We start from the raw sequence: 25,760 nt of genomic DNA, 5'->3' as shown, positions 1-25,760 counted from the left end.
CAACAAGTATCCAACCTTAGGCTTCTTTTCAGTAAAAAATATGTCTATATCACTTATTTTCATTCTTCCTATTAATTTGGATCTCCTTTTCCCATAAACTTGCAAATAAACGTATAACAGACCCTAATTTGGAATTGATTCCTGAAAAAGAATTCTAGTTCTAAAGGTATTTAATCTCTTTTCTATGAGCCTTTGGAAATAAAGTTAAAGGTCATTCCTTTACTTGTACATACAGAGAATATAGTTTTTATAGCATTTGAAAAATACATCTTCAAAAATACACCTTTAGAAGAAACATGACCAAAAAGGACATACAACGTAAGTGTTGCAAGCATCTTTAAATAGCACTGTCTTCATCTAAGCAAGGCTCTATGGCCTGACTAGTTCCTATTCAGAAGCCTTTGCTTGTTTTTCTTTATATGGGGGAGTGTTGGGTGGAAGGAAACAAAGAAAGCTAGAAATGTAAAATAATCCTCCAGGCTACTTACTTCCAGGAACCATCTTTTGTATCTCATAAGATAACATCTCCACCTAGTGAGGTTTTAAGGATCTTACAGCAACTCCTAGAAATTGTTTAGTTGTGTGAACTTTTCAGACTAATATGTCTTAACACGATTTCATCTAGTTTAACCTTGACACGTGTATTTAGAGTTACTGAGAAATGAGACAGCATCAACATGAAAATAAATAACGTGGGTAATATCTTTCTGGAGAAATGCATGAGCAGTTACAAATAGTAATCAATACGATAGAACAATTATCACCTTAGCAGTTCTTGAGGTAAAGAATTGCCATGTTAAAAAAAGAAAAGGCAGCCAAATAGTTACATTCTATGTCTGATTTTCTAGTTACTTAATTTATCATTATTATTTGTGTAGGCATATATAGCCTATATACATGAGATTGGAGGTATTTATTGACAGAAGGGCAGTCTAGGAAGGTATTTGTTAAGCTTCCACTTAACATTCTCTGGGCATTATGCCACTTGTTTCTGGACACATTTTGAGACAGTATAGCCTAATGGTTATATCTGCAGGGTTCAAAGCCAAAATAAACTTACTTGCTGAACGACCTTGAACAAACTACTTAAGCTCTCTTTCTGGGTTTCCCCACCTGAAACATGCAACTACACGGGTCTAGTACCTTTGCCAAAGTTACTGCTAGAATTAAATGAACTAATATACGAAACTAGATTACAGTTGCCTCTGGCACACAAGTGCTCAATATTTGTCAACATTATTTTTAATTAATCCTCCCAATCCCCATTTTAAATTGGGGCTCAGAGAAGTTGTATCACACCCACAAAATGATAACAGGGATCTTAGCCCAGAGCTGTCCAAGTCCTTGCTAATTCCTACCGTTGGGGGAGGGGTAGTACATACGCGCGGCTTGTTAAAATTTAGTACATTTATTCGTGGAGACAACAAACTGAAATCACTAGTGTGGAAAAAAGCACCTCGAAGTTGGGTATTAGGGCACCAGTGTTATTGCGTAATCCAATGGATTATTCTGGGCGTCAAGTTCTTCATCTGTTAAAGCAGAACTATGTGATCTAGTTTCTTTCCAGTCTTACTATTCTGTGAGTCTATTAGTCTACAGAATTGGTACCTAAAGCCGTTTTTCTTTGCCATTTAAACTCAAGCTCTATCTTCAAAGGAAGCAAAATTCAAGGCGTGTATGCAGAATAACGCACAACTGTATCTAAGAAAGTTGGTTTTATATAAGGGTAGTAGTACCTGGTTCTTCAGCTCGGACAACGTCATCTCTCCCCAAACTGAATCAGGCCTGAATCAGGCCTACTAGGTCTCTCGATTCAGCCCATTCTCCTAGGCATTTAAACCACTTAATTTCTACATGTTCGTCCTATCTGAAAATCCTCAGCAAGATTAGACTTAATACCGCCCCATCCCCCATCCCCACACTGAAAGACGTCTAAACTAGGAGTTTAAGACTTGAAAACTCCGTCAAATGAGAAGAGCCTTTAAAATGTATCTACATTTCCCCCTAAGTAAAAGGAGTATGTTAAAATCATAGTGTTTGTTTCCCCACATCCTAACAAAACACGCAGGATTTTCTTTTGGCAACACTACATGTATGCCCACCCCCTAAAACTCGCTCTCCTTTCCCAATTGGCTAAAGTGCCTGTCACTCCAAGCACTTTTACGCCCCTCCGAGAGCCTCATTCGGGTAAAAACCTTCATCCCGCCCACTCTCCCCCTGACTCCTCCCTGAAGCTGGTCACTGATTGGTTGGGGCTCCACTCCGCGTGGGGCTGCCTAGGCCACTGCCCCGGCGCCTGCTGGGAGACAAACCAAGGCGCGAGGACGGCTCGAGCTCTTCCCGGTGGCCTCCCCCGCTACGGCGACCCCCCTCCCCCGCTCCGACCGATTGGTCCCCGAAACGGTGGCGGCGGTTTGTGGTCGTTGGTCCCAGGGATTTAGGACCAACATTTGAAGACCCGAAGGGGTGAGGAGGGGATGGGGACAGCGGGGTCACAACCAAACCGCTAGTAACGGCTGGAGACTCCGCCTTCCGGCCGCAAAAGGCCCAGTCCGATACACTGTTACGCCAGATACGCAGTGGGGACTCACGCCCCTCTGGAGGCAGTGTCTGCGGGATTCGCCCTCCTCACTACCCTGCCCCGTCGAGCATAGGGAGGGCTAGAGTCATTGACGTGGTTCCCCAGCCCCAGAGGGCATCTTTTGACCCGATAGCTCTTGCCGTCACAGTTTGCGCCGCGTGGTCCCAGCCGTCCAGTCCCCCAGCTCCAGTTGTCGTCGGGGGCCCCTTGGCGGCTCCTTCCGCCCCTCGGGGGCCCTGCCCTCTCTCTGCTTTATTTCCGCTCTTCCCCGACATCTTCCGGCCGCTTCCCACCTGCTGCCCTCCATGTTCTCCTAGCACTGCCTCCGTCGACCGCCACACGTCAAGGGCGTCTGGCCGTTGTGGCGCCCGCGCGTCCCCTGTAGAGCCTTTGGGACGACGTCCGGGGCGTCCCGACTGCTGGGTGAGATTTGGCAATCATGTCGTCGTTTTCATTGAGTTCTAACTGGGATGAGCCTCGAACTTTCCTCTGCCTTTGACTCTTCCTGTTTATTCCCCAAGTGCTCTCTTGTGTGTAGGGTCTTGAACAGTGGAAGGCTGTGGGTGTTTGGGAAAGATAACTGACCCCCTTCTCTCCCGCGACACGCCGCGGCAGGCAGCCATGGACGGTAGTACACGCAGTAGTACCGTTTGTGTTTCCTAAAGTCAGATAGTTTTAATTACAAACCTTTTAAATATTTTCTTTGGGGGGGGGGTTCTAGAAAGACCACTGAACGTGATGTCAGGAGACCTGGGATTTAATAATCCTTGCATTGATGTTAATTGTGAGATCCTTGGGGAGCCAGGACCAATTATTTGGGCACCAGTTGCCTTATATGTGAATTTAGTTAATGTTGAAGTTTCTTTAAGCTCTCTCTTTACATTCTTGACAAATAATCTATTGTCTTTATAATAGGCGACGATTCTAATATAGGCCAGTATTGTAGAGGGACTATCAGGAGGAGCTTTTTAAGACTTGGCTTCTCTTTAGAAATCTGTTCGCTTTGTGTTTGATAATGGCGTTAGAACCAGGCAGCAGGATGTGTTCAGTGTATAAATAACATATTCACGTGTTGGTAGTATTTTCCTTCTTTAAATAACAGGAAGATATTTTCATTTCAAGAATCACTACAATGTATATTTGAGCAGTTGGACAGACTTCCATACAGAGCCTTTCAGAATTAAAGCTCCTTAATCATCTTTAATGATATTCTTTCCAAGGTGCACATATAAAACATTCGTTTTTAAAAATTTGCACCTGTGTGCCATAATGGACATAAAGACGACTATTAGTGCTGCAATTGCTAAATATTAGCAGTGCTTTAGTTTCTGTTTAAGACACTGCTTTAATTGCTAATTTTCATTTAAGAGGGTAGAATATTGGATTTGAACATTATTACCAATGATTATGATACATATCAACGTCTGAAACATAAGCATGTGTATTATTGGATCTGTTATGAGTTAAGAAATATTAACAACAATATGCCCAATTTATGGACTGATATTAAGCCTCCTATTTTTAATGGTGTCATTTTTGTTGTTAAAAAACAGACATGTCGGTTTAAGGAGGGTTTGTGAATACAAATCAAATACTTGATGTAAAATCTGTCCAGATTTGTATATTAATGCTGGGTCGTGTCTTATTTTACTACCTGATTGTTGCTAAAACGAAATCATTGAGAGAAGAAAATGTGATATCTATGTTCAAATTATAATAGATTTTGGATGAAAGCTTATAGGAGCTTTCCTTTTCCTTTATGTAAGGAATATCACTGTATTATTGTGTAGTAGCATACAAGAATTTTGGTTCTATTGTAGGTATCTTTATACTAAATTCAAAGAATTTTGTGTTCAATGCAATATTTAAAAAATTGTTAATTAAATAATTAAAAAGTACTCTCTACGGTATTACTAAAAGTTGTGAAACACCCAGTACCAACACTTTTATTCATTATATATTTAACTTCTAGGAATAATGTGTCCTCATTATTTAATAAAAATAATTTAAAATGGAATTGAGCCAATCCATCTATACCCTTTCATTCTGAAATGATGTTAGACTTCTATATCCATATACTTTTGAGTAATCCTCATTTTATGTGGAAAATAAAAGTAGTGCAGTCTGTCACTAAAATGAGTTACCACTTAAAAAAACCTCCATTGGGGCGGCTGGGTGGCTCAGTCGGTTGAGCGTCTGACTTCGGCTTAGGTCATGATCTCACGGTTCGTGAGTTCGAGCCCCACGTCAGGCTCTGTGCGGACAGCTCGGAACCTGGAGCCTGCTTCGGATTCTGTGTCTCCCTCTCTCTCTCTGCCCCTCCCCAACTTGCACTCTTGTCTCTCCCTCTCTCAAAAATAAATAAACATTAAAAAAAAAACAAAAAACAAAAAAAACACCTCCATTGACTTGGCAACCATGGTCTCAGCATTCCATACTCAATAACAATTGAACAAATCAGGAATTTAATACCATGTAATTTAAGGAATGCCATAATTAATATGCTTTCTATACAAGTGTTTTAATACTTTAAAAATTAATTTTTTTCACTATTGCAGTTTTTATTTCTATTTATTTTTAAATTTTTTTAACGTTTATTTATTTTTGAGACAGAGAGAGACAGAGCATGAACAGGGGAGGAGCAGAGAGAGAGGGAGACACAGAATCGGAAACAGGCTCCAGGCTCTGAGCTCTCAGCACAGAGCCCGACGTGGGGCTCGAACTCACGGACCGTGAGATCATGACCTGAGCCGAAGTCGGACGCTTAACTGACCAAGCCACCCAGGCGCCCCACTATTGCAGTTTTTAAAAATAAAATTTATAAAATGTTCATTTTCATTTCATAAATTTTTACAGCAATTCATAAGATGAAGGGTCAGTTTTAAGTAGTTTGAACACAGCTGACACAAATTTCTTTAGATAAGTGATTAATTTTATGTATATTTTGCTAAAATTGTGCTAGTAATTTTTTAATAGTATATTTTCTATTTTGAAAGGCAGTACAAATTTGAAAATTTTTATTTTTGTTAACTTATTACGGTTCTTAAAATTAGTGAAGATATAGTTAGCATTTAAAGCTAAAGGCTTGATTCAAATTGTTACTCGAATATCTATCCTGTGATTGGCTATGCCGTCTTGGCCTACTTTATAGCTTAGAAAATTTTTTCTTTTTAATTTTTCTTCTAATTTTACTTTTGAAACTGAGCTGGAAAGGAATCTTTGAAAGCCCAAAGTTTAGGAAAAAAGATTTATCTGTGAAAACTAGAGTTTATTTATGGTACAACAGCTTTTAATCTGCCCTTCCCCACTATTTTTTGTATAAATTGTTTGTGTCATTCTCTTGCTTAGGACCCTCCTTCCCTTACTCAGATTCCTTGGGTCAGCAGTACTAATTGAGCCTAGAAGCTTCAGTTGGTATGACAGCTTTGTCATAATGTATAGGGCTGCTATACTTCCTTGGAGTTTTGGTAATTCTCAGATTGATTCTGGAATAGTTTAGAACAAATATTAGGCTGTTGTATGCCTGTTTTAGATTTGATTTTTAATTATCTGAGGTTCTTGATTTCTGGCCTTTTTAGAAATGTATTTTGTTAGATTAAATATGGTATTAAAGTTAGATATTTTTGATTTTTGAATTAGAGATGTGTGTATGTTACCTTTGTTTTGAAAGCTTTAAGATAAAACATATTCCTTTCTAAAGAGAGAGTGAGGTTGGTGACTCTTACACTTTCCTAATTTTAAGTTTTTAAAATATTTTGATTGAGATTTCTTTAAATGTACTAAGTCTAGCATATGTTTCTAGTCATTGTATGTTAAAAAGAGTCTTTAATGTGGGGACTGCCATTTGTTTCAACGTGACACCCTAGATAATATAATATCTTTAAAAATACAACTTTAGAGACATGAATTGACCCAAAATACATGTCTGTAAGTAATTGCAGGGGTGGTTTGCATTGCACAAATCGGCCATTTAGAGTAAGCGATGAGTTACAGAAAAACAAAACTATGCATTGATTAAATTCTACATTTTGGGTAAAATGGAAACAGAAGGTATATTTCTCAATTGTTTTATATGTAAGGCAGCATATTAAACTAGTCTTTTTTTTTTCCTCATCCTTGCAGCATGCTTAAAAAAATATAAATCTCATACTTTCCTATTCTCCACATTGTATCAACTTGATGTCTTTCTTTAGTGTAATGGGACAGTATGATGTCCTATAGGATGTTTAGGCCATTAAGGTCCCTCTGGACTAAATTCTGGAAAAGAGCCAGAGTCAGAGTTTATTGATGTCTGAAGGTTTGAGCCATAGGTCTTTTCAGTTACTAGTTTTGTGACCTTAAGCAAGTCTATTTTAGTTGCTCTTGATTTTCTATGTATAACATTGGAGGTGGTCTACGGTCCACTTGTAATTCTAATATTTTCTTAGTAGAAAATCTTCCATGATGGTATAGTCAAAGCCAAGTAGAATAAAAACAATCCTAAAGGGAGGAAAAAAGTAGTTATATTATTTAAAATGCTTTTTGTTTGAAAAAGGGAGAGAGAATCTTAAGCAGGCTCCAAACTCCGTGTGGAGCCCAATGTGGGGCTTCATTTCATGACCCTGGAATCTCGACCTGAGTGGAAATCAAGAGTTGGGCACTCAACCGACTGAGCCACCCAGGCACCCCTAAAATGATTTTAATTTTAAAGCAATGATAGAAGGACATTGCCCTTTTTTTTTTAAAGACAAAAGGCTGAAAGTTGGTTTGGTTAATTAATCTTTATCTCATTGATGGTTCTGATTGTTAGAGTACCTTAACTCTTAACAGAATCTGTTAATAACAGATTTATTTATTTATTGGATTTGATGTCATGTAAGTGTGTTCCTGGAGTATAGTGTAAGGTACCCAGCTGACAGTACAGACTTCCTAATTCTGCCATTTAATAAATATGTGAAGCCAGAAAGTTAGAAGAATCTAAAAATGATGGAAAGAGAACAGAGACAGTATCATCATAGTTCATCATAGTAATCATAGTAATCATATATATAATCATCATAGTAATGGACATAGAAGGGGGGAATTGAGGAAAAGCTGAACATCTTTTTACCTTCTCTGGAGATGGTCTTTTACAGGATAGCTTTATTATTTAAAAAAACGTTTTTTCAGTATATCACATATACTCTTCAGATGTAAATACGTTGTTAAAAATTAAAACCCCAGTGTTGTTGATAGTATGCTTCATTCAACCATCAGTATCATGCAGCTGTGTAGAACACTGATGGAATCTTTCTCTGTAATTTTGACCACCATACTTGTAAAGGAAAAAGAGGACAGTGAGGGAACATAGGGAACAAACTGTATCCTGTAAAGAGCAGTTAAGGCAGCATTTTCCAAATAATTTTATAGGCAGTTAATACAGGTAGCAGGGAGAATTAGGGTGTCATGTTGAAATGTTTGAGAAGCAGGAGTTAAAGTTGAAAGGTTTTAACTGAGACTTTTCATGGTCTTAAATATGCTAATGTTTGTTGTGATACTCTTAAGAGAGACATAGTGACAACAACACTCACTATGAGGTAGAAATTCTTATTATCTACTTTATAGGGACAAATAAACTGAAGCCAAACTTGCCCAAAGTCAGAGTTAGTAAGGGGGAGAACCAGGATTTGCCTTTAAGCCATTATTTAGATACTTGAATTTGTTTTTAATTATGACACCATGCTGCCCTTTTTTTATTTTGAAAGTAGCCTTAAATATGTGTGTTGCAGATCCTTTTTCCCTGTTTATAATTTTCTGTCTTGGTTTTGTTCTTTTTGCCTTCCAAGATGATAGTTAATATTTATGTAGTAAAAAATAATACAGTAATATTTTCCTTTGAGGCTCTTTTGTTCATTTTCTAGAAAGGCCTTTTGATTCTAAGATTAAAACATAAGAGTACTCATTTTTCCCCTTAGTTTTGATTTGTATTCACAACTTAAGATGATCAGATATCACCTCAACAGCATCATGGAGATTTTGTTTGCAGGGCACAAGACTAAAGCCTGTAACAACAGTTAGGAATCTAGTACTGGTTCCAGTAACACATAATTGAGAACAGGCTGTGGGGATGGACAGGAAAAGATTGATTTCAAGGTCTGTTCAGAGGTAAAATATGCAGGTGTTTGTGACTGAATCAAAGGAAGACTCTGGGTTAACTCACATTGTGAAACTCTGATTGTGATAGTTTGTAGGAGATGGGAGTATGTTTGTTGTGGTTTGTTTATTGGTTGAATGGAAGAATTGATGGAGATGTAAAACAGGAAGGAACTTAAACAGGTTTAGAAGTTAAAATGACATTGAGTTTTGGATATGTTGAATTCAGGATGCCTGTTGAATATCTCATTCTCAATACATTCATTAGGCAGGTTGATAAATGAATCTTAGCTTCATAAAGAAAACTGGGCTAGTAAGTTTAAGGAAATTAGGTAGATGGCAGGTAGAAACTATATGGGTCCAGGAGCTACTTTCTTGCCTCATTTTCTTCAGAATTACTCCATTGAATGCAATATAATAGCTTGGAAAGAGCTTTAAAGACTAAAAAGATTGTGTGTGTATAGTGTGTGCGATATAAATGTGTTTGTAGCTATATTCACCGCTCAGAAAACATTTTGCAACTAGGAAGGACTGTAGAAGTCACATGACTAAGGTGTATTAATTTATAATTTCTGCATATTCCACTTGCATGAAAGTCAATTTGGGTGCTTCTTCGTTTTTTGAGGGACTTTTTAAGGTAATGTTGCGGCAAAAGGTATGTCAAAATCATTTTCTTGGCAGGAGGGGATATTTAGCATCAGGCAGACCTGGAATTGAATTCTGTCTGTGCCGCTTTCTGGCTCTGTGATCTTGGATAATTTCTTTGTTAGCCTGCGTTTTTTCATCTGTGGAAATAGTATTTTCTTTTAGCAAAGTTAAGACTCTCTTTTAGTAGTTGTATAAACTAGAGGTAATGTGTAGAAATTCCATGGCTTTATAATAGGCTACTAAATAAACTGAACTTCTGAGTCTTATTCTCAGCCTGTTTCTTTCTATCTGGTGTCATACTTTTGTTCTGAAATCAGTTACTGTAAAGATAAATATCTGGATTTTAAGCTATCGTTATTCATAGATGTTAGTGATTTTAAAGGTTCCAATATATGCATAAAATTAGCATTTGTGTTAATATTCATTAAGGCTATCAGATAGGCAGTGTTATTATCCTCATTTTATTTATTTTTAAAACTTTTTTTAATGTTTATTTGAGACAGAGTGAGAGCAAGTTGTGGAGGGGCAGAGAGAGCAGAGAGAGAGAATACCAAGCAAGCTCTGTGCTGCCAGCACAGAGTCCAACGTGGGCTTCATCTCAGAGACCATGAGATCATGACCTGAGCCGAAATCAAGAATTGGCACCTTAAATGACTGAGCCACCCTGGTGCCCTATTATTCACATTTTAAAGATGAGGAAATTAAGATACAGAAGGGCTAAGTAACTTACTGAAAATTATAGCTGGTAAGCAAAAAAGGATTTGAATCCAGGCAGTCTGGCTTCAGAGCTGTTGTGCTATATTAAGTACTAGTGAGTATAACTACAGTGACAGTTTCACTTACTTTAGAGCAGTGATTCTTTGGTGATGTCTTCTGCATTCCTATCCTCTATCCACTGTAGAGATGCAGATACTCTTCCCTAGATATGTGTCTACCATATCGCACCCCCTGCCCACACAACCTTTGAGAAAATGCACAAAATGTTTCTGAAAAAATCAAAAACAGTGTGGGTGTGTGAAAAGTTAAGATGTGCTCCTCTCTAGTATTAATCAAAACTAACCTTTATTTGGCCTTAGGTAATTCTAACAAGACTTTTACATCATTGCCTCACTGAATCCTAACAGCAACCTTGCAATAAGTTATATTGGTACTCCCATTTAAAAAAAATTTTTTTTTACTCTTTATTTATTAGAGAGAGACAGAGAGAGAGAGAGAGAGACAGAGAGAGACAACATGAGTGGGGGAAGGGCAGAGAGAGAGGGAGACACAGAATCCTTAGCAGGCTCCAGGCTCTGAGTTATTGGCATAGAGCCCAATGTGGGGCTTGAACTCAGGAACTGCAATATCATGACCTGAGCTGAAGATGGATGCTTAACTGACTGAGCCACCCAGGCACCCCGGTACTCCCATTTTATAATAAGCAAGGAAACAATGAGCTGATCAAGTTTCCACAGCTAGAAAATGGCAGAACTAAGTGTGAAATTGAGGTGCTGGGGGTAAAAATTTCATACTTTTTGAAATGCTGTGCTACAGTGACTTAGTTTCCATTTATAATTACCAAAGTTCTGTTGAAAGCCAAAATGGCTTTCCCAGTGCATTTCCCAGACTGTGGATTTTAATTTTTGTATTTGTTCATAGTAATACCAAAGGAGAGAGACGTATAATTAAGAAACAGAAAAAAATAATCTTTAGGATTAATGTGAATTTTCTGATAACCTAACGACATTGTAATTAAGTTCATTTAAAAACTAAAAACACATATGGTCAGCAGAGATCTCAGGTTCTTTCTAGTTCCTGCCTACCCACCGATGTAATTCTTAAGCTGCTGCTAGTTGGAAAACACAGTAGTTCCTGTTTCTGCTCGGAGGACAAGTGGTTGTGATAACCTACGTTCTTTAGTAGCTTCTTTTAGGAACAGGGACTGGTTTGAAATTCTGTTTACTTACTCCAAGCGTCTGTTCAATTTCTGATAACTTTTGGAGTTCTTAGAGATTGCTGACAACATGAGCTATATTGGCATTAGGCTACATTTATCTGAGAATTGTAAGGCACAGTAAAATCCAGTTGGCCTGTATGATAAAATAAACCTTGGGCCATATAGATCAGCAGTGATAATGTATTCACTGATGGCAGTATATTTGTTTTGTTACTCCTTCTGCTTTCTTTTCTCTTCTCTAACCCCTTCTCATTTATTTGTGTTTTTTTCTCTTTTTTACTTTTGCCTCCCTTTGTTGTAGCTTACGCCTTCTAAAGGTACTGCTTAATTGATCAGTGACATTAAATGGAATTTCTAGCTTCTGCTGTAGAGCAGGACTTAGTGGGCAAGACCACAGTGATCATCAGATGTTAGCAGCCACACTGTTTTTGGTTTCTTGCAACCTAGAGGACTCCTTCATAGATTCCTGGTGCTCTGTCATAAACACTGTTTTTTGAATTTTGTTTTAGGAATTGCAACCATGAATGAAGAAAACATAGATGGAATAAATGGATGCAGTAAAGTCAGAACTGGTACTCAGAATGAAGCAGCATTACTTGCTTTGATGGAAAAGACTGGTTACAACATGGTTCAAGAAAATGGGCAAAGGAAATTTGGTGGTCCTCCTCCAGGTGTGGATGTATTTATGTTCAAAAAATTGTATCTTTAATGTACATTAGGTGCATATATCATTAGTATCAGTTTTTTTTTTCTTATAACTGCTTTAAGACCTTAGTAATCACTTTTATAGTTGTGAGGGGAAAGAGGTATTATTATATATGTGATGCACATATAATAATGCGTAATATTATAGGTATTATGCATGTTTGACCTTTACATTTTTTTCAACTCTGCTCTTGGTTAAGAAACAGCTGAGAAGGAAGTTGGGTGTTTTTTTTTTTCTCAAAATTTTATTAAATTCTAGTTAGTTAACATATAGTGTAATATTGGTTTCATGAGTAGAATTTAATGATTTATCATTTACATGTAACAAACACCAAGTGCTTAACACAAGTGCCCTCCTTAATACCTATCACCTATTTAGCCCATCCTCCCCAACCTCCCCTCCAGCAACCTTCAGTTTGTTCTCTATAGTTAAGAGTCTCTTGTGGTCTGCTTCCCTCTCTTTTTTCCCCCTCCCCTATGTCCATCTGTTTTATTTCTTAAATTCTACATGTGAGTGAAATCATACGGCATTTGTTTATTTCACTTAGCATAATATGCTCTAGCTCTATCCACATCATTGCAAATGGCAAGATTTCATTCTTTTTGATGGCTGAATAATATTCCATTATATATATGCGCGCACACACACACACACACACACACACACACACACACCCCCACACACCCACACACCATATCTTCTTTATCCATTCATCAGCTGATGGACATTTGGGCTCTTTCCATAATTTGGCTATCATTGACAATGCTTCTTTAAACATCGGGGTGCATGTGCCCCTTCGAATCAGTATTTTTGTATCTTTTAGGTAAGTACCCAGTAGTGCAATTGCTGGGTTGTAGGGTAGTTCTATTTTTAACTTTTGAGGAACCTCTGTACTGTTTTCCAGAGTAGATGCACTACTTTGCATTCCCATCAGCAGTGCAAGAGGGTTCCTTTTTCTTCACATCCTTGTCAACATGTGTTGTTTCCTATGTTGTTAATTTTAGCCATTCTGACAGATGTGAGGTGGTATCTCATTGTAGTTTTGATTTGTATTTCCCTGATGATTAGTGATGTTGAGCATCTTTTCGTATGTCTGTTGGCCATTTGGATGTCTTCTTTAGAGAAGTGTCTGTTCATGTCTTCCACTTGTTTATTAACTGGATTATTTGTTTTTTGGGTGTTGAGTTTGATAAGCTCTTTATAGATTTTGGATACTAACCCTTTATCTGATATGTCATTTGCAAATATCTTCTTCCATTCCATAGGTTGCTTTTTGTTGATGGTTTCCTTCACTGTGCTTTTTATCTTGATGAAGTCCTAGTCATTCATTTTTGCTTTTGTTACCCTTGCCTCTGGAGACCTGTCTAGTAAGAAGTTTCTACAGCCAAAGTCACAGAGGTTATTGCCTGTGTTCTCCTTTAGGATTTTGATGGGTTTCCTGTCTCACATTTAGGTCTTTCATCCATTTTGAATTTATTTTTGTGTATAGAGTAAGAAAGTGGTCTAGTTTCATTCTTTTGTATGATGTTGTCCAGTTTTTCAAACACCATTTATTGAAGAGACTATCTTTTGTCCATCCGATATTCTTTCCTGCTTTGTTGAAGATTAGTTGACTATATAGTTGTGGGTCCATTTCTGGATTTTTTGTTCTGTTCCATTGATCTACATGTCTGTTTTTGTGCTGGTACCATACTGTCTTGATGACTACAGCTTTGTAACAGAGCTTGAAGTCTGAATTGTTATACTTCAGCTTTTTCTTTTTAAGATTGCTTTGGCTATTTGGCGTTTTTTGTGGTTCTGTACAAATTTTAAGATTGTTTGTTTTAGCTCTGTAAAAAATGCTGGTGGTATTTTGATAGGGATTTTATTAAATATGTAGATTGCTTTGAGGGGCGCCTGGATGGCTCAGTCGGTTAAGCGTCCGACTTCGGCTCAGGTCATGATCTCGTGGTCTGTGAGTTCGAGCCCCGTGTTGCGCTCTGTGCTGATAGCTCAGAGCCTGGAGCCTGTTTCAGATTCTGTGTCTCTTTCTCTCTCTGACCCTCCCCTGTTCATGCTCTGTCTCTCTCTGTCTCAAAAATAAATAAATATTAAAAAAAAATAAAAAAAAATTGTAGATTGCTTTGGGTAGTGTGAACATTTTAACAAAATTTTTCTTCCAATCCATGAGCATGGAATGCTTTTCCATTTCTTTGTGTCCTCTTTAATTTCTTTCATAAGTGTTCTATAGTTTTCAGTGCACAGGTCTTTCATCTCTTTGCTTAGGTTTATTCCTTGGTATCTTATGGTTTTTGGTGCAATTGTAAATGGGCCTGTACCTTGATTTTTTTTTCTGCTTCTTCATTTTTGGTGTACAGAAATGCAACAGATTTCTGTATGTTGATTTTATATCCTGTGTCTTCGCTGAATTTGTGTATCAGTTCTAGCAGTGTCTTGGTGGAGTCTTTTAGGTTTTCTAGATGGGTTTATAAAGAAGTCAGGTTTGGGTTACTGGGGAAAAGAGTATTCTAGCTATTAAAGGAGAGGTCATTTGGGGAGGATTTTGAAAGAGCAGTGAGTACAGGAGTGGTGTTTATACTAGAGGCAAACCAGATGCAAACAGCTAAATAAATATGTTTTGCCTTTCTACTAGTAGCCAGTGCTGTTTCTTTGTTCAGCACCCTCCCATTAGCTTTCTATCACACTTAAAATAAAATCTTGGCCTCTAGTCAGTGGCACTGACTACCACTTGAATATTGCTTCAAGTACGTTAGTCATACAGGCCCATGTGCTCGTTGTTGTTCTAATGTATAAAGCTCTTGCTTTCTTCGTAATGATATATTCTCAAAGCTTATTCCCTCATTTCATTCAGGTATCTGCTTTAAACCTCATGTGTTCAGAGGAGATTTACCTGACTGCTAAAAGTATCAACTCTTTTCTGGCTTTTTCTTCATAGCCTTTATCAGTTATTGTTTATGTTCTCTGTTGAATATATATGCCTTATGAGGGAAGGGTCTTCTGTTTTGTGCACTGTTGTATCCTCAACATCTAGAGTAGTGCACAGTACATAGGAGGCACTGTAAATTTGTGGAATGACTGAATCATTGAATGGTGTATCAAAATATCTTATTAGAATTTGTTTATTTTTGTCTTTTAGGTTGGGAAGGTCCACCTCCACCTAGAGGCTGTGAAGTTTTTGTAGGAAAAATACCTCGTGATATGTATGAAGATGAGTTAGTTCCTGTATTTGAAAGAGCTGGAAAGATATATGAATTTCGACTTATGATGGAATTTAGTGGTGAAAACCGCGGTTATGCTTTTGTGATGTACACTACAAAAGAAGAAGCGCAATTAGCCATCAGAATTCTTAATAATTATGAGATTCGACCAGGGAAGTTTATTGGTGTGTGTGTAAGCTTGGATAATTGCAGGCTATTTATTGGAGCTATTCCTAAGGAAAAGAAGAAAGAAGAAATTTTGGATGAAATGAAGAAAGTTACAGAAGGAGTTGTAGATGTCATTGTTTATCCAAGTGCAACTGATAAGACCAAAAATCGTGGTTTTGCATTTGTTGAATATGAATCTCACAGAGCTGCTGCTATGGCTAGGAGAAAACTAATCCCAGGTAAACTTGACCTTTTAAAATTTACTTTTTCATATTAGTCTTATTATAAATATGGAAAAATGACAGCATTTCTTAGTTCGATATTTTGAAACTGTGTAATGCCCTTAAAGAGGTATAGAGATATTTTGCATAAGGAAGTAAAATAAATGCTTCTAAAAGACAAGAAGTTGCTCCTATCTTCTAAATGACAAGAAGAGTCATTATCTATAATAATATACTAATTTACTGAATGTATACACTTTTATTGTTGTTTGATGAAAATTCAAAGGATAGTACCTATAATTCTTCTGATAAAGGTCTATTTTTGAAGTGTATTTGTTCTTTTTCTCTTAAATTTGTTCTGTTTGCTCTTAAAATGAATTCTGTAAGTTCTGGCTGGATTGCCATAGTAAAAACTTTCATGTGACTTTCTTGTGAGAAACTAATGTTTACTACTACTGATGGGTATTTGAGTTCCTGATTCTTTGGAGAAAATTTTACTTAATAGTTTTTGACTTTTAGTTGTTTTAACTGTCTTCAGGGTAATTTATTCTCTTTTACAGGTACATTCCAACTATGGGGCCATACCATTCAGGTAGATTGGGCTGACCCAGAGAAAGAGGTTGACGAGGAAACAATGCAGAGAGTTAAAGTTCTCTATGTAAGAAATTTAATGATCTCAACTACAGAGGAAACAATTAAAGCAGAATTCAACAAATTCAAACCTGGTGCAGTTGAACGAGTAAAGAAACTTAGAGATTATGCTTTTGTTCACTTTTTCAACCGAGAAGATGCAGTGGCTGCTATGTCTGTTATGAATGGAAAATGCATTGATGGAGCAAGTATTGAGGTAACACTGGCAAAACCAGTAAATAAAGAAAGCACTTGGAGACAGCACCTTAATGGCCAGATTAGCCCTAATTCTGAAAACTTGATTGTGTTTGCTAACAAAGAAGAGAGCCACCCAAAAACTCTGGGCAAGCCACCAACTCTTCCAGCTCGTCTCAATGGTCAGCATAGCCCAAGTCCTCCTGAAATCGAAAGATGCACTTATCCATTTTTTCCTGGAATAAAGCTTACTCCAATTAGTATGTATTCTTTAAAATCCAATCATTTCAATTCTGCAGTAATGCATTTGGATTATTACTGCAACAAAAATAATTGGGCACCACCAGAATATTATTTATATTCAACAACAAGTCAAGATGGGAAAGTACTCTTGGTATATAAAATTGTTATTCCTGCTATTGCAAATGGATCCCAGAGTTATTTTATGCCTGACAAACTCTGTACTACCTTAGAAGATGCAAAGGAACTGGCAGCCCAGTTTACGCTACTTCATTTGGGTAAGTTTAAAAATACTTTAAATAATATTGTACAGTATGAAATTAGGAAATACTATTATTATAAATTATTTTGAACTCAACAGTGATATTTAACATACATTTTACTTCAGTTTTATGAATTCATGGTACATTTTGTTGAGACTTTTCTCCTGTATAATATTTCTGTATTTAGCTTTTTAAACTTTAGTTAGGGGAAAATTTGGTTTTGATTCACTTTATAGAGTTCATGATCCTATTTCATTAATTTATTGTTTTTGTAATAACTAATCCTCATTTGAAGTAATTTCTATATAACTTATAGGATGTTACTTAAACCAATTTCTAAGTAATTTGTCCCTGCATCTTTGGTGAAGTCTACACAGTAATCATTTTGGGGAGTGGGGGTAGAGATTAGTAAAATCAGACGTATTTCAGATGGGTCATGTGTAGACACAGCCTTATGCTCACCAATCTGGAAATTTGTCATTACTCATGAAAGACAAAAAGCATCACTAAGAGATGTTTATGACCATTCTCTCTAATTTCATGCTTTTAAAAAAGTTTTTCTAAAGCCTTTGAGGGATAATTAAAAAGGCTTTGGGCCATATGGTAACAAACTATTTGGTATTGTGAAGGAAGAGATGTAATACCACTCTGGTATTTTCATATTTCTGGTTTTTATTATGTTAGTCTCTCCTCTACAACCAGTTTTTCTCAGTTCTATTTTTTTTTTAAACCAAGCTATGGATTTTAGTCGGTGATTATTTTGTACCTCAAATAATATTTGATAGAAGAATAGTGGTTTCTTGAAAATAACAATAAAAAGGAAAAGTTTCCTACTAAGGATTATAATTATTTCTTGATTATAATTGTCAAACTCTTAGCTTAAAATTGATTTGTTATATGGTTGCAGAACCATACTACTGGAGCTTATATCTGTTTAAAATTGATATTATCAAATTTGTAAAGAGAAGGCAGTCTATAAAGAAAACCATTTTCAAGGGGAGAGGGAATCTTATGTATTGTTTGGATCGATTTTATACAGTGCTTATCCATTGTAGCCACTCCTATGGTATGCATATTTTTAGGAGATCCTGATGATTAGGACTTATGGTAGGGTTTCTTGGAAGGAAACTTTTCAGTAATGTCCTCAATTATTAGTTGGAAATATTTGGGAATTTTACTGTCATACAAGTGAGTAAATTCTTATGTATAATTTTCATTAATACACAAAATAGAAACCTTCCATTTTTTCTTTCAATAAGAAATTTAAAGATAATTTTATATGGGCAATTTAAGTTTAGTTTATCTTTATGTGGACAGCAAATAATTCAAAGTACGGTTCCTAGAGAAAAATGGATCAAATTATTTTTTTGGAGTGGAATATAGATAATTAGTTGGCTGAGCAAGATTTTCCCAGGATACTTGTGTCTGACCTAACATGGTATTACTGAAGCATATTTCTGCCCCCACTCATTTCCCTTAACAAATTTATCTTCACTGAAATTTCTAAGATACTTAAAATATCTTAGTTTATGTCAGATTTTCTGTTTAGATGTGATTTGCTCATCTTGTTATCCCATAAAGAAGATATTATATGGAACCAGAGGGTTTTCATCAGCTTTTAATTCCATTATTAACATGGTTTTTACTTGAGTCCTCAGACCATAATTAACTTGTATTGACCTTATAGTTCCCAAAGAAAACCCCTATTTAGGTATAGTATTCCCAACTTGACTATGTTATTTAGGGATAAAATTAGCTTGAGTAAATGAAATACTTAGAGGGCACAGTTTGCTTTAGTCATCTATTTCAGATTTTATCAGCCTTATCTAAAAGCTACTTATAATAAAAAATTGGACAATTTGTGTTTCATATATTTTCTCAGTTTCTAATTACAATCAGAGAGAAGACCTAAGACCCAAATATAAGCCAAAACTTTTGATTAAATACTAAAGCTTGTTTGGATGCACTACACAAGGCTTGAGGCCTTGTCTATAGGAAGTAACATAAAAATACTTACTGCAGTTGACTAAAATATGAGCGAAGATTGAGTTAGAGGCAACTGTTAGAGGAGAAGTAGGGAGAGAATTTAGGGAAGTGTAAGACTCAGAAATCAAGGGTCTAGGAATCTTTGATTAGAAAACACATGCCTGACATTTGGAGGTTGTTAAAGTAAGACAGGAACTATAGACAGCCAGGATGTTACATGTTGCTCTATGGGAAATAAGGATATAGGTTGAATATTGTTGTGGCAATATTCTGGTTTGCTTTTTACTTCTGTTAACATTGGAGCCTCTGGGCTTCAAAGAGTTGAAGCCTTTTTTGGGTAAAAATTCCTATATTTAGATATAGGAACCTTCAGAGGTTGCAAGCTTTTATTGGGCGGCTAAGGGTTGAGACCATTTGTTGTTGGTGGTGTGTTCTTAGAGGGGGAGGGGTGATATGTTGTTAATATCCTGCTAAATATTTATGTGTTTCAAGCACTGGGCTTTTCTGAGATCTTGAGAGGTTGCTATTGGTTCCTGGAGTCTCTCAAAGAGAGTTCATTGAGTATGAAATCACTTTTGGCTCTATTTTCTTAAATAATTTGAACCTACTTTTCTAGATAATGAATTTAACTACTATTTTAAGATGTTTTCTTTGTGTGTGTAGTATTTTTTTTTTTAGTTTGCTTCATTTTGCATCAATTTAATGCTATTTTTAGCATTATTATTTAGTCTTACCTTGATGATCTTTGACTATTGTATGTGATACAAAGTCATTTACCTTTTTATTTCAGACTTCTACAAGAATGTACTTTTAATATCCACATTGTTTTAGTATTACCATGCCCATTTTGAAGTTTGAAAAATAAAAGAGAAAAAAAATAGCCTTTATTTAGTTATTTAGTTAAATGATTATCATTGGTGTTAGGAAAATAGAAATTTTCTTGAAGAGTTAACAGGCATTTAAATGAGCACTAGAAGTTAGAGAGTTTACTTCTAGTGACTATTTAGTGGTCTTACCAGAACCCCAAAAGTTCTTAATGGGTAGTACTTTAAAATCAGTTTTTCAAAAATTTTGGGTTTTTTGGTCCCATTTAAAGTAAGCTCTGTTTTAAGCAGAATACCCCTAATAGAATAAAAATTGAAATCTGGGATTAATGCCAAAATTGAACCCTCATTTTTTTCTTTTGTTTTTTTTTACTTCAAAATTGGAGACTATCTTCATCTTCATAATGTCATAGAATGACCTCCCTAACCTCACTGGAAACTGATCACCTAACTAACAGGATAAGAAATTAATTGTCACTTGTTTATATTTAGGAGCCTATAATAAGTGGGATACTCAGTGGGTTTAATACTTGTGGGCCAAGAGATAGATAGGTTCTATTCTACATATTTCATGTATGGAGACATCATGGGTCATTCAGAGTCACGTCTTTTTAAGTAATCATTTTCTATTTCATAATTTTGTATCTGTTTAATAATAGATTAGACTATCAGTGTGAATAATTTTGCTTTTCCTAAAACTGTGCCTCTGTTTTGAATACGGGCCTTCCAGTTTTGCCACTGCTTTCCCTTAGAGGATTCTTTGCCACCTGGGTGTGGGATAAGCAGAAATTGAGCAAATAAAGGAAGGTCCTGGAGAGTTATAGTTTTGAAGAAAGAAAGTCCTGGAGAAAAGTTACTGGAAGAAGGGGAGGTAGCCTCTGTGTGTTGGCAAATGCACTTTGTTAAATAATTTATTAACAACTGATCGAAGGCAAGGAATTTCTTGTTTCCATGTTTGTAGAACACTGACACACATGGCAGTTTTACTACACAAAGCTTTCAAACAGGAGTAAAGAACCTCTGTCGCAGACCAGCTTGTGCCATTAATTTTCATTTGACTTGTGTACTGTTGTTTTGGCTATGACCGATGAAGTTTATTTTATTTTTTTAGGCAATAAAACTTTATTTCTCACTGAAGAAATTCAAAGAGCCAATTTTTCTTATATGCCTCTTTTGAGGGCTAAGTGTACTTCTGTAAGCAATCAGGAGCTAAATATAAATAAAACACGGTTTTTGGTCTTAAGGAGTCATGGTCTACTGAAGAAGGCAGAGATACAAACTCTGCATAAGTTGTTTTGAGAATACAGAGGAAGGGCATGCTTCCTACCTGATTTTGAGTTGTAGATCTTAAGGAGAGTTTATAGGCAGAGAGGGGCACAATGTGGGCAAATACCTGTTAGAAAAATAGCATGGTGGTGGGTTTAATGGCAAACAGTTGTGTATAGTGTTTGCTTTGGGGACTTCAGTCAGGTTTTAAGGATTAGAAATTGAAAAGATGGGGGTATTAGTTAATTAAAATTTCATCAGTCTTGCTTTTTAAAACTTTGCAAGTTTTTTTTTTTTTTTTTTTTTGGTACAGCTATGATGGCTTTAGTTGTTTTTCTTCTGAGCAAGTAATTTTTTCTGGATGAATCCAACCTAATTTGTGTGGACTATTTTATGTCATTTTATGGTCATCTTCATTTTGTGGCTGATTTGCATATTGTTTTTGATATTTGACTTTATAATGACATACATCATTAGAATGTTTAATTTTTTCATGGTCATGGACTGGTAAAATATTTAGATATATATATCCTAAGCATGATATAGCCATTATGTTTGCTATCCCTTCAATATCATTAAAATTAGGTTTTGATTTATGCTGTCACTTGTAACTTAGTTGAAAGTTATAAAATAGAAGGCACAGCAGGATGTGTGTTTTAATCTGAAAAATAATTGGTGCTTTTTTTCTTATGAGCTATCATTATTTCCAGATTGATGGGCAGAAAGCAAAAATAAAATTTTGATTTTAAAAATTTGTTAATAAATTGCTTTGAAACAAAGAGACACCATCTCCATTTTATTTTTAAATTTAGGAAATAGTTTTGGGAGACACTAAATACAACATAATGGTTGTATCCTATTATAATGAAATTTATTATAAATAATTAAAATAAAAATAATACTTTTAGAAGTTATTTTTTCCAGCTTTAATTACAGACCTAACTTTGATGGCACCATTTCAAATTGATATTTTAAAGAACAAAAATAAGTTGCTGAATTTGCTCTAAAATTCACCTAGTTAAATAAGAAGTAGGATTAGCATCAACATTTATACATTAATTTATTTTCATATGACCAAATGGTGAGACGAAAATTCCATTAACTCAACTATGTGTCTTTGCCCTTTGAGTGGGCCCACTGCTCTTGAAAATACATTTCTGTTCCTCTTGAAACTACTGTATTTTCCTGAAATATCATCAATCTGGTGTTACTCGTGATTCTTATTGATACTTTTGTATTAATGAACCATAATTATCATGGTGTTAGTACTGTGAGAGAAGTGGCTTATTTAACAGAGTATTGAGTAAAAAGTACAAGAACCTGTAGCCTCAGCCACCAACAAACTGTAACCTTAGATGGCAAATAAAATCATTTACTCTTTGTGCATCTCAGTGCCTTCACTTATAAAATATCAGGGTTTTACTTGGTGAGCTTTAAGGATTCCTTTATCCCCCCAATTTATGGTTTTGTTTAAAATACAGACAAAAATCTTATGGAGGACTAAAAATAATACTTGTTTTTTTTATGTGTACCAAAGTACATTTTTGAATTCAAATAGTCTTAAAACCAAGAACTGCTTTTGCAAGAATTAACTATCCATTTAATATCCCTTCCTATATATAATTGAAAGCTTTTATCAGTCTACTTCACAGCAGAACATCTGGTGAAAAAAAAAAAAAAGGAGAGTCAGTCACCTGTTTTATTTGCATGATGACAAGTAATTGCTTTCTGGTTCTTTCCTTCCCTGAATTTGACAGTTAAATATAATCAAAACCAAGATTTTATAAAAACAACCTAATTACTTAAAAGTTTGGAAATTGGTTTTCTTTTGTAACAATCTAGGAAAATAATAATGTGTATGAAAACATACATGTGACCAGTATTTGTTCCAGTTGTTTCGTGTTATTAACTGGCTAATGTGATCTGTGATTTCATTTACTTCATACATTTATTTGATCATGTTTGATCCTTTATCCTACAATTTCTTAGTATCTTTGGTTAATACATTCCTAAAATACCTGTTCTTATACACATTTTAACAGTAGCTACTGTTTTATTTTTAAACTTAACATCTGTTTTTGTCATTTAATATTTAAAAAATAATGGTTTGTAAATTTTCCCCTCTTGTATCAAATGTCACAATAAACTTTGCATGTATACTCAATTCTTAGATGTCAGCAGCAGTGTATAATTTTGCCATATGATGTCACCTAAATATATTTTTTAGTGTGGCTTTGAAAGGAAATTTAAATGTTATATTGATTTTGCTCTTCTTTATGGCTTATTTTTTTGCAGGGGTGGGTGGTTAGCATCAGTTAAATGTGTATGAGAAACTGCACTTAGTCTTCTGCCTGTCATGCCTTTGTTTATGCTTCCTATTTAAAATTTAGCAGACGATAATTGCTTATGCTGTAAGCAGTATAATTTAGTGAGTGGACTAGTGAATGGAGACAGAAGATGTTTTGGAAAATGGTTTTACTGTGATGAATTTATTCAAGTGATCATCTGTGCTTTTAACTACTTGAAAATTATTCAGTGTGGGTTGCTTCCACGCTTTTTGATTGGATTAAATATATCTAATTTTATTAGTTAATTTCAGATATATCATCTATTCTAGAGCAATTTATCCTCTGTTTAGAGTAATACATCTCTATGTAAGACATGGTAGGGCATTACCTCCAAAAATGGTGCACTTACCTCTGGGGATTCAAAACAAAAGAAAACAAAATTAAAAAAACCTTTAGTCTCCCAATCTAATTAGAAGTTTTAAATCACCAGAATATTAATAAGTACTTGGATTTTCTTGCTCCTTATATTTGTAGTATTGGCCTAAAGATATGTTAGTTACATATGAGGCATTATTTATCTCATAGTAAGTGACATTTGAACTATAAAAATGACGTGTATATGGATTTTTTATACATAATGTAATTCATATTTTAAGAAAATGATTTGACTAACTATATACCTTCCTGCATTATTTTGATTCAGTAAATACAATCTATATACCACATTACTAGTGAATTAGTGAATTCTATGATTGTATCTGTAAGTTAAAAAGTAGATAGTAATGCAATTATTAGAGAACAGTCTGTTGTAATTTTATTGCCTGATAATTTGGTGAGGGCGCTTTGAAACATCTCTTTTGTGTTTAAACTGTGTAGCTCGTTTTTATATACAACTCAAGGGATTGGCATTTGAATAAATAAACTTGAATAAGAAAATGTAAACTAGGATATACAATTCTATCTTCCTTATTCATTAGATAACTATGTTGACCTTTGCTTTTCATTTTGATTTTCTTTTATTATGTTTTCTAAGAATATTATTAATAGAGATACTTTACATTTTTATTTAACTTTTTTTTTTGTAATCCTGTTTTGTATGTAGATTTTTATAAGACTACAGAGCAAGCCCATTAACCTAATATTTTTTCTTGTTACCTTTGTTTTCAGCAGTACATGTTCCAGTCTGCTTGTTTACTGGCCAGGTTATGGGGTAAACAAATCATTTTGCAGCTTATGTGCCATATATGTGTATGGCTTTTTTTTCTTCCATTGTTATGTTAATGTTTAGTTCAAGGGTGACTAAATCCGTAGTTATGAATTTATGAAAATTATAGATTATTTTGGGCACAGGATTTATAGGATTCCAAGTGAGCCAGTATGAGTCTATGGAAAACAGGTTTAACGTTGTATTCTGCATTATAAAGTTACAATTTTTACCAAAAGTAAAAGAAATAATCAAGCCGGGATGATTCTTACCTGTGTCTACTATGTGTCTGTTTCCTTGAGAGCTCACAAATCAAATTTCGTTGTGTGATCAAGAATCCCTTAGAGATTCCTTGGTATGAAATTTAGATTTATCAGGTACAGAAATAGTGATGATACCAGAGTATTGGAAAGTTACTCCTTCTCCCTTAAGAACAAGAGGAGAAAAGGACATGTTAAGCAAAAATAGGATTGCTTGCCCTATGAAAGCACTCTCCTAGCTTCTGAGGGGGTTTTCTGAATGTGATGAAAGGATTATTTTTCTTTTTTCACTTCATAAATTTTTTCCCATATGATTTACTTAGTAGTAGACTTAAGATTTTTAACTTCTTGTATTGCAGTGCATCTAAGATATCTGGGATTTTTCTGCTCTTTTTCCAGTCATCTACTTTTTATTTATATTCCAGCATTTTTAAAAATCTCACCTCTCTGATTTTTAAAAATCTTTGTACTTTTATTTACTTTTACTTATTTTTATTTATTGTAGTTTATGTGCAAACAAGGAGTTACTACATTAGTGAACATGACTTGGGAGAGAGATAGACAAACTCTTCCGTTAATTCTCTAAGGCCTCTGAAAATGGATTGTTGATGTCAACCACTCTTTAATTTGAATTGGTAAATGAGGGAATTATTTCATTACCTTAAGATTTCAGGTAATTTTTTTTCAGTTTCTTTAATATTTTATATTGAGAGTTTTTCTATGACAAGAAAAATTCTGTAGTCCACTCCCAAATATTTATATTTAGATATGGGGTATGAATAAACCAAAACTAAATATTCCAAGTATAATTGGCTTATTTATTTATATTTATCCTGAGATGCTGTTTAAATGTATAGTTCATCAGTTCAGGGAATTTATGTATCCTATTATAAAACTCAATAGGAAAAGTTGGAAACTTACCCTCAGCTCAGCTTCTTATTGGGGAGGGATGGCATTGTTTCATATTGATGGAATGCATGGACTTAAGTAGAATATTTATCTTCCCTCTGTCTTTTCTTTTTTCTTTCTTTTTTTT

At 35.2% G+C, this 25,760-nt stretch overlaps 1 protein-coding gene across 10 annotated transcripts in view; it reads left to right on the top strand.

The window, feature by feature from the left end:
- The first annotated feature begins 2,329 nt into the window (after positions 1 to 2,329).
- RBM46 (RNA binding motif protein 46) overlaps positions 2,330 to 25,760 on the top strand; it is a 44,003-nt gene continuing 20,572 nt past the window's right edge. For 8 of the 10 annotated variants that reach the window (XR_006216719.1, XR_006216718.1, XM_042983727.1 and 5 more), the window contains exons 1-4: positions 2,475 to 3,004; positions 11,786 to 11,947; positions 15,119 to 15,586; positions 16,129 to 16,911. Coding sequence is in view for 8 of the 10 variants with exons in the window: in XM_042983727.1 (XP_042839661.1) it covers positions 11,797 to 11,947; positions 15,119 to 15,586; positions 16,129 to 16,911 (1,402 nt within the window). In the remaining 2 variants the exon portion in view is untranslated. The other 2 variants (XM_042983731.1, XM_042983728.1) reach the window with 2 other exon arrangements.

This window comes from Panthera tigris, chromosome B1 (genome assembly GCF_018350195.1).
Source record: "Panthera tigris isolate Pti1 chromosome B1, P.tigris_Pti1_mat1.1, whole genome shotgun sequence".
Taxonomy (NCBI): domain Eukaryota; kingdom Metazoa; phylum Chordata; class Mammalia; order Carnivora; family Felidae; genus Panthera; species Panthera tigris.
Note: the sequence above shows the minus strand (reverse complement) of the source record. Positions and strands in the feature narration are given on the sequence as shown.